Source organism: Rissa tridactyla, chromosome 6 (genome assembly GCF_028500815.1).
Source record: "Rissa tridactyla isolate bRisTri1 chromosome 6, bRisTri1.patW.cur.20221130, whole genome shotgun sequence".
Taxonomy (NCBI): domain Eukaryota; kingdom Metazoa; phylum Chordata; class Aves; order Charadriiformes; family Laridae; genus Rissa; species Rissa tridactyla.
In genome coordinates this window covers 49,114,502-49,126,893 of record NC_071471.1, presented here as the reverse complement: position 1 = coordinate 49,126,893, position 12,392 = coordinate 49,114,502, and the positions used below count along the sequence as shown (strand labels likewise).

The 12,392-nt window shown below is 36.9% G+C and overlaps 1 protein-coding gene across 6 annotated transcripts in view; it reads left to right on the top strand.

The window, feature by feature from the left end:
* Positions 1–12,392, top strand: part of KAT6B (lysine acetyltransferase 6B) — a 128,063-nt gene that overhangs the window by 59,198 nt on the left and 56,473 nt on the right. For all 6 annotated transcript variants that reach the window (XM_054204523.1, XM_054204522.1, XM_054204527.1 and 3 more), the window contains exons 3-6: positions 1,450–1,558; positions 8,472–8,587; positions 8,758–8,839; positions 9,888–10,020. In XM_054204523.1, coding sequence (XP_054060498.1) covers positions 1,450–1,558; positions 8,472–8,587; positions 8,758–8,839; positions 9,888–10,020 — 440 coding nt within the window. The remainder of the gene's footprint in view (positions 1–1,449; positions 1,559–8,471; positions 8,588–8,757; positions 8,840–9,887; positions 10,021–12,392) is intronic.

Here is a 12,392-nt window from a genome sequence, read left to right as displayed (position 1 = left end):
CAGGAAAAAGTGCTATGCCTCAGGGTATATTTATATGGAAGTGGTTGTAGGGTAAGGGTATGTGTATTCCTCTTGGCTGGGTAGGACAACTTTACCTTGCTGGTATCAGTATTCTTTGGAATTAGATGCTTGATTTAAGATGATCCTAAAGCTCAACAACATAAACCTAGTTTGAGTATTTCTGTATTGTGCTGCATTGAGGTATAAGGGCACATCAACACAGAACTGATGCCTTCTCAAGAATATCCTTAAAAAAACAAGCATTTCCTCCTTCCCAGAACTGTGACGGAATATAGATTTCTAGGTCAAGTGAAGGTAGTCTGTCAGCTAAGTATTGTGGCATAGAGTGGAAATACAAAAGTTGAACATGAAAACAACAAATAATTACTTTGATATAAAACTAACAGCATTGCTTAGATAAATCTGGAAACTAGGAATTTGTGAAAGACATTATTTTATTTTTTGAGTTGTTGTGATACTAGCTGCTAGAAACCGGTCTGGGAAGGCAGTCCTATTTGAGTATCCCACTTGAAGAAGTAGTTGCACATCATTTTATTTGTTACAGATCTGTTTACAGATACTACTATGTAGGCATTTATACATTAATATTTTGGATGATGCAGGTAAGTAGTTTCGTTAAAGCTCTAAAATTTACTGCAGAAACTGTTTTGGTGTATTTAATCACTGATAGTTTGTCACATAGCAAATTAGGAAGATCAAGAAGTAAATTTACATCAGTTCTTAAGTCTTTCTTTGTAAAGTTCTGTGTATTGCTTCCAGATATTGAAAGATTTGCATGTTTGGGTTTTTTTATTCTGATTGTGTACAATTGCTGGTGGAACTCATCAGACTGGAATGGACTGTTGGTCTGTTGAGTCCACGGTTTTTACCCTAAAATGGTGGTTCCAGAGGGAGGTGTGAGTTGTGTTGGATAGAAAAGTAATAAAGGATGTCTTAAATTTCGGAGTTTTTGTAAAAGTTACTGTTTTTTCTTGTGGAAAGGAATTATATTAATCTGTAAAAAAGGCCAGTTTGCATCTTAATCTTTGAGTGCTATTACATCTGAAGAACAAGTGAATGTGTTCTGGAGCTGAGTGTGTGTGTGTTCAAGAATAATTCTAATCTTTCCTCGTTTTTCTTAACGCTTGTAATGGAGAGTTTTACATGGATTAGTACACAAGGTTGCTTATTATGGGCCAACTTAACATTTATGAATTATGTTAAGATAATAAACTTTGTTATTCCAAAGTTAGTGAAATTGATGTTTGCCTTGATAATTAATATGTGTACAACAAAATGTCAGGTAAAAGTGAAAGAAAAGACCGAAAGACCACTGAGAATAGTTTGATTTTGGTTTTTTTGGTGGTTGTTGTTGTTGTTTTGTTGTTTTGTTTGTTTGTTTGTTCCCCCCCCCCCCCCCCAGCTAACTCTGTCTATTTTTAAATCTAGCCACGAGCTGATCCCATCCCGATATGTAGCTTTTGTTTGGGAACGAAAGAATCAAATCGTGAAAAAAAGCCAGAAGAGTTGTTGTCTTGTGCAGACTGTGGCAGCAGTGGTAAGTTGGCTGAATTTACAAATACGAGAAATGTTTGTTTAAGTCTGTTTTTAAGGTGTTAAAAATATTTTAAACTTGTGAATGTCATCCTCTCTTTAGACATAAATTGATAACTGAAACAAAGGGGGGCGAAAGAGACTCTTTTTACTAAAATTTTGTCATCTGGAAAATGACAAATGAGAGGTGTGAATTCATCTTTATGCCAAAAGTATAGATCTGTTGAGTGAATTAATAGGGAAACCCCACTTGTAAAATACAGGAATTCTGTTATTGTATGGGATCTGTGTTTAATCTGAAAACTCAGTTTTGCATTGTGATATCAAATGATGATCAAGAATTTTGCTTGCACAGAATTGCAATGTTTCAGAAGCTGAGGAATAATCATAATAATAAAGACTGCATAGCAGTCTTTGCTGTTCCGTACCTCGTGTTTCCAATTAGTTTTTTTATAAGATTCTTTTGTTACTCAAGTGGGATTTTGAATAATATGTCAAATAACATACTAAAGCTGTTAGGCACCTGTTACATGTCAGGCACAAGATAGTGACTCTCTACTGATTATATGTACCTTGCTGCTGCGTGTTGCAGCAGCTCTTGCACTCTGAATGCAGATGCTTCCCTTAAAGTGAGCAACTAGTTGATTTTGAAAATTAAATACTCTAGCGCAGTGCTTGTACATGGATGATACCAAATGTGTTCTTGGCCTAGGTTATTCCTGATCCACAGAGGAATTTGGCTGAGAAACTTGAGCAAATCTCTTTAGCAACTCTGTGCCATAAAGCTTTTTCTGGCATAACTGTAGTGTTTTGGATGTGAAAATCCTCTTATCAGTGTAGCTATTCTGGAAAAAAATCGCTGGTGGAAAACAGCTTTATGCTGGAAGAGGAGTTATTCGGCCAGTATAGTTTCAGTTGAATGGACTGCTTTTGTTTAGCTGTGCCAGTAAAAAAAGTTTTGTCCCCATAAGCTTACAGCTGCATTGGGAAGTACTTTTGGTAAAGCTTTGCAATGTAGACCATCCTATCCCACCTCAAAGACAAAACAACAGTGCTGCTTAAAGTCACAGGCTGCAACATCCAGTTGCTTGGTGCTACTGATTTGTGGTGGTACCTGGTTGCATATGAACTAGATTGAGGAACAAACGTAGTTGAAAGACAACAAGTTTGATCAGTTCTCCAGTTCCCTGCACAGCCATACCAGCTTCTATGTCAGAATGAAGAAGAGGGAAGTGCTCGGGAGGGAAATGAGTAGAGAAGAAATAGCATCTGCGTAAGTGAGCACTGTTTGTGAGAAGGCTGGAAGTAAAAGTATTGTTTTGGTGTCTTTAAATTCAGAGTCCATGTGTATCACCATTGGGTAGGTGTGCTGAAGACAGCCTGTCTTGGGTACTGTGGTAGCTACATAAGTACTTGAGTAAAAACAGTGTGGATCAAAAATGTATTTTCAGTTAATCAGGATATGCTTTTGATTTTATACTTCTGAATCTGTCACTCCAGACAGATTCTCTGTATTTTAGCCAGTGTATTTTTTATTATAGTGATTAAATTTTAGATTTAGATTTTTTAGCAAGTGATTAAACAGTGAAGTAAGGAAGTAGCTTTTTCACCGCAGTACCCAAAATCAAACACCATAGATTTTCAGTGGTCTTCCTTTAATAGTTTACGGGTGTCCTGTATTTTCAAATCTGTATTCTAATATTTGGAAATTTAATAGGATTTGTGCTTGGTTAGACTCTGGTACACAGAGTTTACATTAATAAGGTGAGCTTAGATACCAGCTACTCTTCTGTTGTGCAATAATCCCCTGGTAGGTCTAAGACACTTCAGAACTGGCAATCTTGACTTTCATGGATCAGCTTCCATTTGAATTAACATTGATACATTCTCTCTGCCTCATTAAGACTAAATTATCTTTAATTAGTTCCTCAGATGTATTGGATATAAAGAATGAAATGTTGAGACTGCCAATCAGATTGCTGGATGGTTAAACTTTAGCTACTGATGCCTAACTAAAATAAAAACCAATCTCAGTTCAATTTATAAATAACAAAACTTCACTCAAGTGGAGGTTTATTGTAATTGGATTTGTAATTTTGCACATTGCAGTGAATCTCAAAGCTGATCTTGCTGTCTAACAAACATAAAAGAAATTGCATATTGCGCACAGCAAGCAAATTGTTCAGTTGATCAGAGATTAAATTGCAGTGCCCACTACTGGCATGTCTACTTCCCTTTGTGTTTTTGTGTCTCTTCAGGTAACACTTCTGCATTCTGAAAGCAGAAACTATCAGGATATCTGCACATTTCATTGATATTATTTTGTGGTGTTTGGGAGGGTGATGTATTTGGGCAGTAGAAACAAAATGCACTGCTATGTCACTTTGCACAGGGCATTTTCTAAATGAGTAAGATGTGGGATGTCAGATGTGAGAAGACAAATACTCTTACGAAAGCAAGCGTTTTTTTCGTCATGCCTCCTGTTTTTTTTCCCTATCTTTTGATTTTGAAAATATCAATGAACTTGAGAACTGGAATGAAGCTCTACTTCAGTTTTCCCAATTGAGAGGTGCAGAAGCAAATAAAGAGCCACTGCTGACAGATTTTAAAAGGGAGGAAAGAGGAGGAAGAAAATGTTGAGTTGTTGGGGAACTCTAATAAATATTTTAAACAAGGGGAAAAAAAATAGATAAAAGTAGAATACCTGTGGGTACTGACTGTCCTTTCAAACAAATAGTATGTTAGGCTGAGAAGGAAAGAGAGTTACCAATCAAAGATGGGTAGGGGAGGTGCGAGAGCAGAACAATGGAAACACCCGAATTGGGTCAAGGGGAGTAAAGACAGAAAATGTTTCGAAAGGACTGTTGTCGCGGGCGGAGTGAATAACTTCAGTTGTAACAGAGAAGTAGTGAAATGTTTATTAACATAAAACAGTGATTTAACCAAGTTAGTCGTGAACGCGACAATGTTTTACGAGATTCGATGCCAGGGTACACTTGATTATTTACTGCATAGAGGCCAGGGTCAGACAGGCTCTCAGGGAGACCCTCCCGTTGAGTCACAAGGTTCAGAAAGGACCCCATTGCTTTCTAAACTCCTTCTCAGAGAGGAGGCTAGGTGTGGCTGGATCCAATCCTAGTCCCAGACTTGGTCAGTGGTTTATGTCTAAAGGATTATATATGCACAATCAATCCTTATATCACTTAGCTAAGATTTCAAAGTTTAGCATGCTATTAGTCACTTACCGAGAATCTGTTGCGACAAGGAATCTCTCAATCTTGAGGAGAAGAACCTTAAGCGAGCGTCCCCACTCAAGGGCAGATCCTGTCGTGCAGCCCGCTGCCGTGCAGGAGAGCTCAAAGGGCTCTTGGGCTGTCCGCTATTTATGGAGTAAGATAATTGACCTATAGTCATATTCTCATGGGAACAAGATACCTAGGTTCCCACTCCAGACAGTGTTTTGGTAATGTTGCCAGCCATCTCCCACAGTTCAAGTGCGACTCATAACAACTCCCGCTGATGGCCATGGCTTGAGCAGGAGCTAGAGGGGGGAAAAGGGGAGAGCACACTGCCACAACTGTGCAGAGATTGCTTTATAAAGGAGATTTAGGGTACGCTTTAAGAATAAGGGACTATGGAAATTGTCTTGATATTACTGTCTGTGAGAGGATGTTGTCTAGTTAGATAAAATAGGAAACCTGAGGGTTGAAAAACCTACTACGTGCCTGAAGATAGGTGCACTGATCTCTGTGCTCGTAGCTAAAAGTCATCCTAAATAATAATGCTTTCTACCTAAAAGGTTATCAAACACAAGGGGGTTTTTTTTTGTGAATTATCTCATACATTAGTTCCCAATATTTGTATCAAACTTAAAAATAACTGGAGATATTAGCATATCTAATATAGCACTGTACATAATTGTTGTCACTGATATAATGCTTGTTCTTTTTTAAAAGACTAGTTGTTTTGTGAAATCCTTTGGAGAATAAACAAGGCCTAAATTCGCAACAAGGAAACAAAATTGGGCACGTTAAAAGAATTGCCTTCGATCACAAAGGAGTGAGACATTCTGGTTTTACTTCTTGATCTCACCTTTTTCTGCCACATCAACGTATCACAAATCTTAACCTTTTCTAACTGGGGGGAGATACAAATGAATTTTAAAGCATCTAATTTTTAATAACTTTAAGCCTATATATGTATTCCTGGTGGAAATTGTCAGCTTTTAAACCACTAAATTTCCAGTAATCTGTTAAACTTGTGTGCTACGTTAAAATATTGATGCTGCTGAGGTTTAAAAGAAAGTCAGGTGATTGAACCGTGAGAAATTACCATCTGAAACACTTCAAACTAGAGATTGATCAAGTGTTGTAAACCTCTTGGCAATATATCTCCTTCTGGATATGGAGAAGATAGTATGTTCTTGATTTCAGTTTAGATCAGTCAGAGCTGAAATACTGTGAATTTTGAAGCCAGAAACACGCTTTCCCTCTTTAACTCTTTCAAATTTAAAGAAACCAGCTGTAAAATCAGTGAAGGTCACAGGGTTTCTGACTGACTATAGAAAATTGTTAAACTATGAAAGTAGTTAAACAGAGTCCCTTTTCAAAGTGAAACCTGTGTTGATAACCACTTCATGTCTGGTAGGCATTACCCTCCACTTGTAATGGTTACATTTGCACTGTGTCAATTTGAAGAGTGTAAATATTATCAACTTTTAACGAACAATACCACATGGTATTTTGAAATTTGAAAATTTCCGCGCTGTCTCTGCTATTCCATTCCTAGGAAAGGCAGTGAAAGAACATGGCAAATGCATAGTGATGATTCCCATTTGCACTCTTCCAGCCTCTAGTTACTTGTGGCTCAAGGATACGGAGTTGCAGGCAGAATCTTCATATATTATACCAATGGATTTTTTTTTCTTGAATTTTTGTCTGATAGTAAAATCTAAAACTTAAGGATAATAAATTTATTATGCGAGCTGTGTAATTGCTTGAATGAGAAATGTTATGTTGGTAGATAACACAGAAATAAAGTAACCCTGTTACACCTAATCTGTGCATAGTTATCAAGCAGTGAGAATGGAATTTTCTTCTGATTACGCTTCTCAGTTATTTACTTAAGGCAAAGTTAAAATCAACAATTTGAACCACAGCTTACTTGCTTGTTGAAGTAAATCACTTCTGTGCAGGGTAGATAACTGGAATTAAATGTACTTATGTGGAGGTAATTGGTTTATGATTACACTTTAATGTGCTAATATAGTTGTTAATTCATGGTTGATGAAATAAATCTTTCTGTGATATTGATTATTAATATTAGCCACTCTAGGGAGCTTTTTTCTTATTTCTTAGCGTATGTTTTTTAAATGAAGCACTTGTTAAGCTTTAGTGAAGGGAACAGTGTAGCATCGAACTCAACTATGCAGTAACAGAGTATATTTACCACTTTCAAGAAAAATAGTCACTTTCATGTGCATACTTGACTTTAACCACAAAATTTTTTTAATGTATCTTAAACTGTTTGCTAAGAATCAAATGGCAATGCTTTTTCAATATCTTTGGTTTTGAAACTACTCTTTGAATTTATTATTGATTGTTCTTTACCAATATATTATATTCCTGCATTTTATTTTGAGGATATTTACACAATTTAAGTTGTCTTTTAAAGTTTAACAAAAAGTGGATTAAGCCTTGGGTACATACAATGAAAGGAAATAAAATCTGAAATTTGCATTTATTAAAGTGGTTTTTGCATTCCATCAGTCATCTTTGCCGTTCATGCCTCAGTCTGTTAGAAGACAAAAATAGCAAATGCTTGTGGATTAGCCTGTATTCTTGTTTGTGGTGATTTAACTCAGTCTTGGACTGAGAAACAGTGGATGGAGAAAGCCTGGATCACAATGACCAGACCATTGCCTGGAAGAAAGCATGTGCCCTGACTCTGATAGTGAGAAGAAAGCATTCTTCATGTGCATCACATCACTGCAGCCATCTATAAGTGCAGCACAGCATCAAGGATTCTTATCTCTCCTCACAACTTGTGGGTTGATGTTCTTGATAATCTGTGAATATAACACTGTCAAAAAGTGTTTTCCTGGGGAGGCTTATCCCTTTCTATTTAGCAGTGCTTTTATCTTTTCTGGATTAAGGGTACACTCAATTGAGGTTATTGAAGACGTAAAATATCATTGCCAGTATTGCCTAAGGTGTTGTATGTGTTCAGTTATCTGATACTTTGTATTAATTGGAAAAGCCAAGTAGGCTATGAAAAGAGGATGGTCCTGCCAAGGAATAAAATACAGTTTCATGGGAGATGGTCGTTTAGCTACTCTTTCTCCCTGCCACTGTTTTAAATCTTCCTTTACAGTAAGCTTTTCTTGTGCCAGTTGCCTGCTTCACTTCTTTTTTTTTTTTTTTTTCTTGCTGCCTTGAAATTGTTCTTTGTATATAACTAAGTTGTAATAAAAAATGCATATAGTTTGACTATTAAGTTTCTCTGGTAGATACTTAGTTTGTTTGGAAAAATAACTAGTACGGTTTTACCTAAAGGTTTCCTCTGTTCATGTTGCACTGCTATGAAAAGGGAGTTGGGGTCAACACTTTTTTCAGAACCAATGGCAGTTTAATATGCTGTGGAAATAAGAGTGAAAATAAAAATTCAATTTTAAGTGCTTGTGTAGACCATTCAAAGGTGTAATTTACGGTAGAAGTCAACTTTCTACCTGTCCTCATAAATGAGTTTTATGGTAGTTATTCAGTATCTTTGTATGAAGTAGATGAGTTAAGTAATGTATTGCAAAGTTCACAGCTGGTGCTTGCAGGGTTCTGGTCGTGCTGACTACATCCTGTTAAATTTAAGAATCAATATTACCAATCTCAAATCTCAAGCTTTAAATATTTTGGTTTTTTTAGGACATCCATCATGTTTGAAATTCTGTCCTGAGTTAACAACAAATGTGAAGGCCTTAAGATGGCAGTGTATTGAATGCAAGACATGCAGTGCATGTAGGATCCAAGGCAAAAATGCAGTAAGTTGGACTGTTGAGTGTTATCTGACTCTTCTTTGTTTACCTTAGCTCTATACTTAGCACATGTGTAAATAGAAATCACTGATGTACAACTTCAAGCAATGCTGTATTAAGTCTTTTTTTCCTCTTCCTCTTCCTTCCCCATCCCCCTCCCCTCACCTCCCCTTCAGGATAACATGCTTTTTTGCGACTCTTGTGATAGAGGGTTCCACATGGAGTGCTGTGACCCACCACTTTCCCGAATGCCAAAAGGTGATAATAAAAATCCTTTCAATGAAAATACTTCCATTCACAGTCTTTTCTTATATTAAGTGACAAAAAGTTCTTGAGCATGCTAATTATGTTTGCCTTGGTAAACAGTATTATTTCAGTCATGTCAAAGCCAATACTTTATTTTTCTTTACTTGAGATTTTTTTCTCAGGAAAATAGTAAGGGTCTGTGGTCAGTTGACTAGAGGAGTTCACTGTGTATTGATTTGTTGGCCAATTTATTGAAGGTGAAGTTTTATGAAGGCTGTTAAAATGTTTGGAGTATGTACACTGACAAAGAAATCCTTAGAGCAAGTGAAAGAGCCCGCTTCTTTGTGCCATTTGTAAGAGTAATTTAGAAAAACAGATGAACAAACAAAACACCTGTATGTCTTCAGGTTCTATAATCTCTAGATTTCTGATATATAGCACCTCTCACTTCTGCTCTTGCATCTTCATGGCTTTCCCTATTTAATCTTTAAGTTACCCTCAAGACTTTTTCCAGCTTTTATTTCCGCTGCGGCCCCCCCCGCCCCGCCCCCACCAAGTCTCCAGCCTTATCTGTGATAAATAAATGTTCAGACATGGTCATCTAACATTAAAAGGATGCCAAATTCAAGTTGTTGCATATTAAAATAAATATAGCTAGGTGTGATATGGTATTTTCTTTAGCGTGCTATAGCTTAGATTGCTTTGTAATACACACGTAACTTTTTCCCCGTCTTTCTTGTGTCTGAAGAAAGATCTAAGTTGTATAAGGAGGGACAAGCTAGAACAGAAATTCTTCTAAGAACCCATTTGCTTATGATCTTTTCTGTGATCCTTGCTGCCTCTTTTTTTTTTTTTTAATCCTTTCCATGAGCACTTTGCTTCCAAAAATTTCCGCGTGTAGATAGAAGTAGATCACTTTTCTCTGTCCACTTCCCCTTCCCTATGTCCTGTTCATAAGACAATCTGTGGACCTTGTGTACTTGGCATGTATCACAGTAGACACCTGCAGTACAGATTAAATAAACTGTGTACAATTAAACTCTTTTTTTCCTTTATGTAGGGATGTGGATTTGCCAGGTCTGTAGACCAAAGAAGAAAGGGAGAAAGCTGCTTCATGAGAAAGCCGCACAAATAAGGCGACGATATGCAAAACCTATTGGACGACCGAAAAATAAATTAAAGCAACGAATGTTGTAGGTTTTGGTTTTTGTTTGTTTGTGGTTTTGGGGTTTTTTTTAATGTTTCTGAGAATGTAGTCAGTTAAGAGTTGATGCAGGTTCAACTACGTTTTTTAAACTCTATTTCAAGTTGGGAAAAGTAGGTGACGAGTATTTTAGTATATGCCTTTCAGCCCAATGGCAAAAACCTTCTTAATTATAATGGGTACTTTTACGTCGTGTGAGAAAGCGATGAAAAACTTGCTGTAACTTAACTTTTCTAGATACCATAATTTTTTAACAAAACTTGTACCCAGAGCAGATGCAAATGAAAGTATGTGTGATAACATTTGTCACAGCTGTCTTCTAAGTGTAACTTCAAATAATTGAAGTACATACAGAACCCATACTATGTGGGTATCTATAATAGTGAGTTATGTTTATCCAACTTCAGGAGACTGTTCTGCTCAAAGACCTGTTCAAAAGTTGTATAAAAATTACTTTACTAGTTAATATCTGCTCACAAAACCCATTCTAAAAAGCAAACTATGCAAGTACTACGGAAGTTCTGGTTTCAGTGGTACTCTGGAAAAAATTATTACTTGAATTCTGCTGTTAAGCTGCCACTGGTTACTAGGGAAAAAGGTTGCAATTCGTCTTGCTTCTCAGGAATGTGTTTATCTAAGACAAGAGAGTGCTGTAATTCTTCTGGCATCTGTCTTTCCAGGGAACACTGTAGTTGGACATCTTAAGGCTTGGTTGGAGGATTGTTTAAGTAGCATCCAAATGCTGAGTTGACATTACACCGAATGTTAAACAGGAACAGATTCTGTGTTAGCTCCAGTAGCGTGTTGCCCTCCATCACATGTTCCTGTGCACATACGTCTTTCTTCTCCTTCTGTTTTAACTATCTGTTTGGCCATGTCAACTTAGCAGCTGAAAAGCTTTCTGGCTCTATCTACTACTCATTCTGTCATGTGGCTGTTACCCAACCATTTTTCTCAATAAACACCTGTCTGGTATTCTTCAGTGTTACACAGTAGCTGCCATAAAACTTTGCATTTTGCTAAATATGGATTTCTGGAGCAAGTGGAGCCAACATGTAAAAACAGGAGGACAAAAAATATATACTTGCAGTACAGTACTAGAGTACGGCCCACTAGTCAAGTTGATGTATTTGGTGCTGTACAACTTGCGATATTCTCTGTCCCCTCTCTCTGCAAGGTTCTTTTGTCCTTGTCCTAAAGTTCAGTGTATGCTGCTCTAGGAAAGTAGTACAGGACAAAGATGAAGTGTGGAACTACATGAAAGTAAAAGATGTAGTTGTAGTGGCTCATGAGAGCATGCTGTTAAAGGAAGAGTGGGTGAAACATTTTTTTACTTCTTCTTTCTCCTCCTGACCACATAACTTAGGAATTTGAAGGTCATTCAAATAACCATACAACTTTCAGTGTTTTAACTGAGATTCCTATATATTATTTTGTGTGCATAATAAAAATATTCCCTATATCTCTAGCTACACCTCTGGCTTTATCCCTTTGAAAACTTGTAAGCCTTCAACTGGATTTCTACTACAGTACTGCCATCTTACTTCTCTAAAAACATGTCCCTGATTTGGATTCTCACAGTGAATTTAGGAGGAATATCTGTCTGATGTAGTAATTTTGCTTCTCTTCCTTCCTCATACATGTAAAAGAAAGGTGGGAAACGTTGTGAGGGTTTTACTGTTGCATCTTGTTAATGGGATTCTGAGCTGCAGCTTTTAAAATAAATGTCATATGAAAGGATGCAGAAGTTCTCTTAGCATTGGATGATGATTATGAATATTTTATGAGGATTTTATTTTCTTTGTAGCACGTGAGCCACATGAACATGTTAGCATAGTATTTGGGGGACGTTCTTTATATAATAAGTATTTGCAATACTGTGGGCACTTTTCTATTACTTGAATGTCTAATATAGATATAAAACAAAGTAATCGTGTTTTGGAAAAATAATGGTTAGGAGGTGAGATGAGAAGAGACTCTTCCTCATAGAATCCCATTTAAAAGTGATGATGGGGTACAGAAGACAACAGTGTGGTTGTCTTCTTCACAACATAAAAGCATGCGGTCACATGAAATAAAGGAATGTTAGCCTATGCCACTTAGTTCTTTTTGTGTAGTACAAAGAAAATCTGCCCAGTAGTACTGGAATAATTTTTTGCCTGTTGACCATCTGTAGGAAGCCCTTCACAGTCAAATTACTGTGTAGGATTAACTAAAACCACGTGTGCGTTGGCCTCTGGCACTGATGGTGATTACTACATCTGGTAGTAAGAATAGATCCTGTGATGGACTTCAGCTTATGGCACCAAAGGATTCAAAAGACTCAGAAGTTTTTGGGTTTGTTGCCTCTTAGGAGCTAAC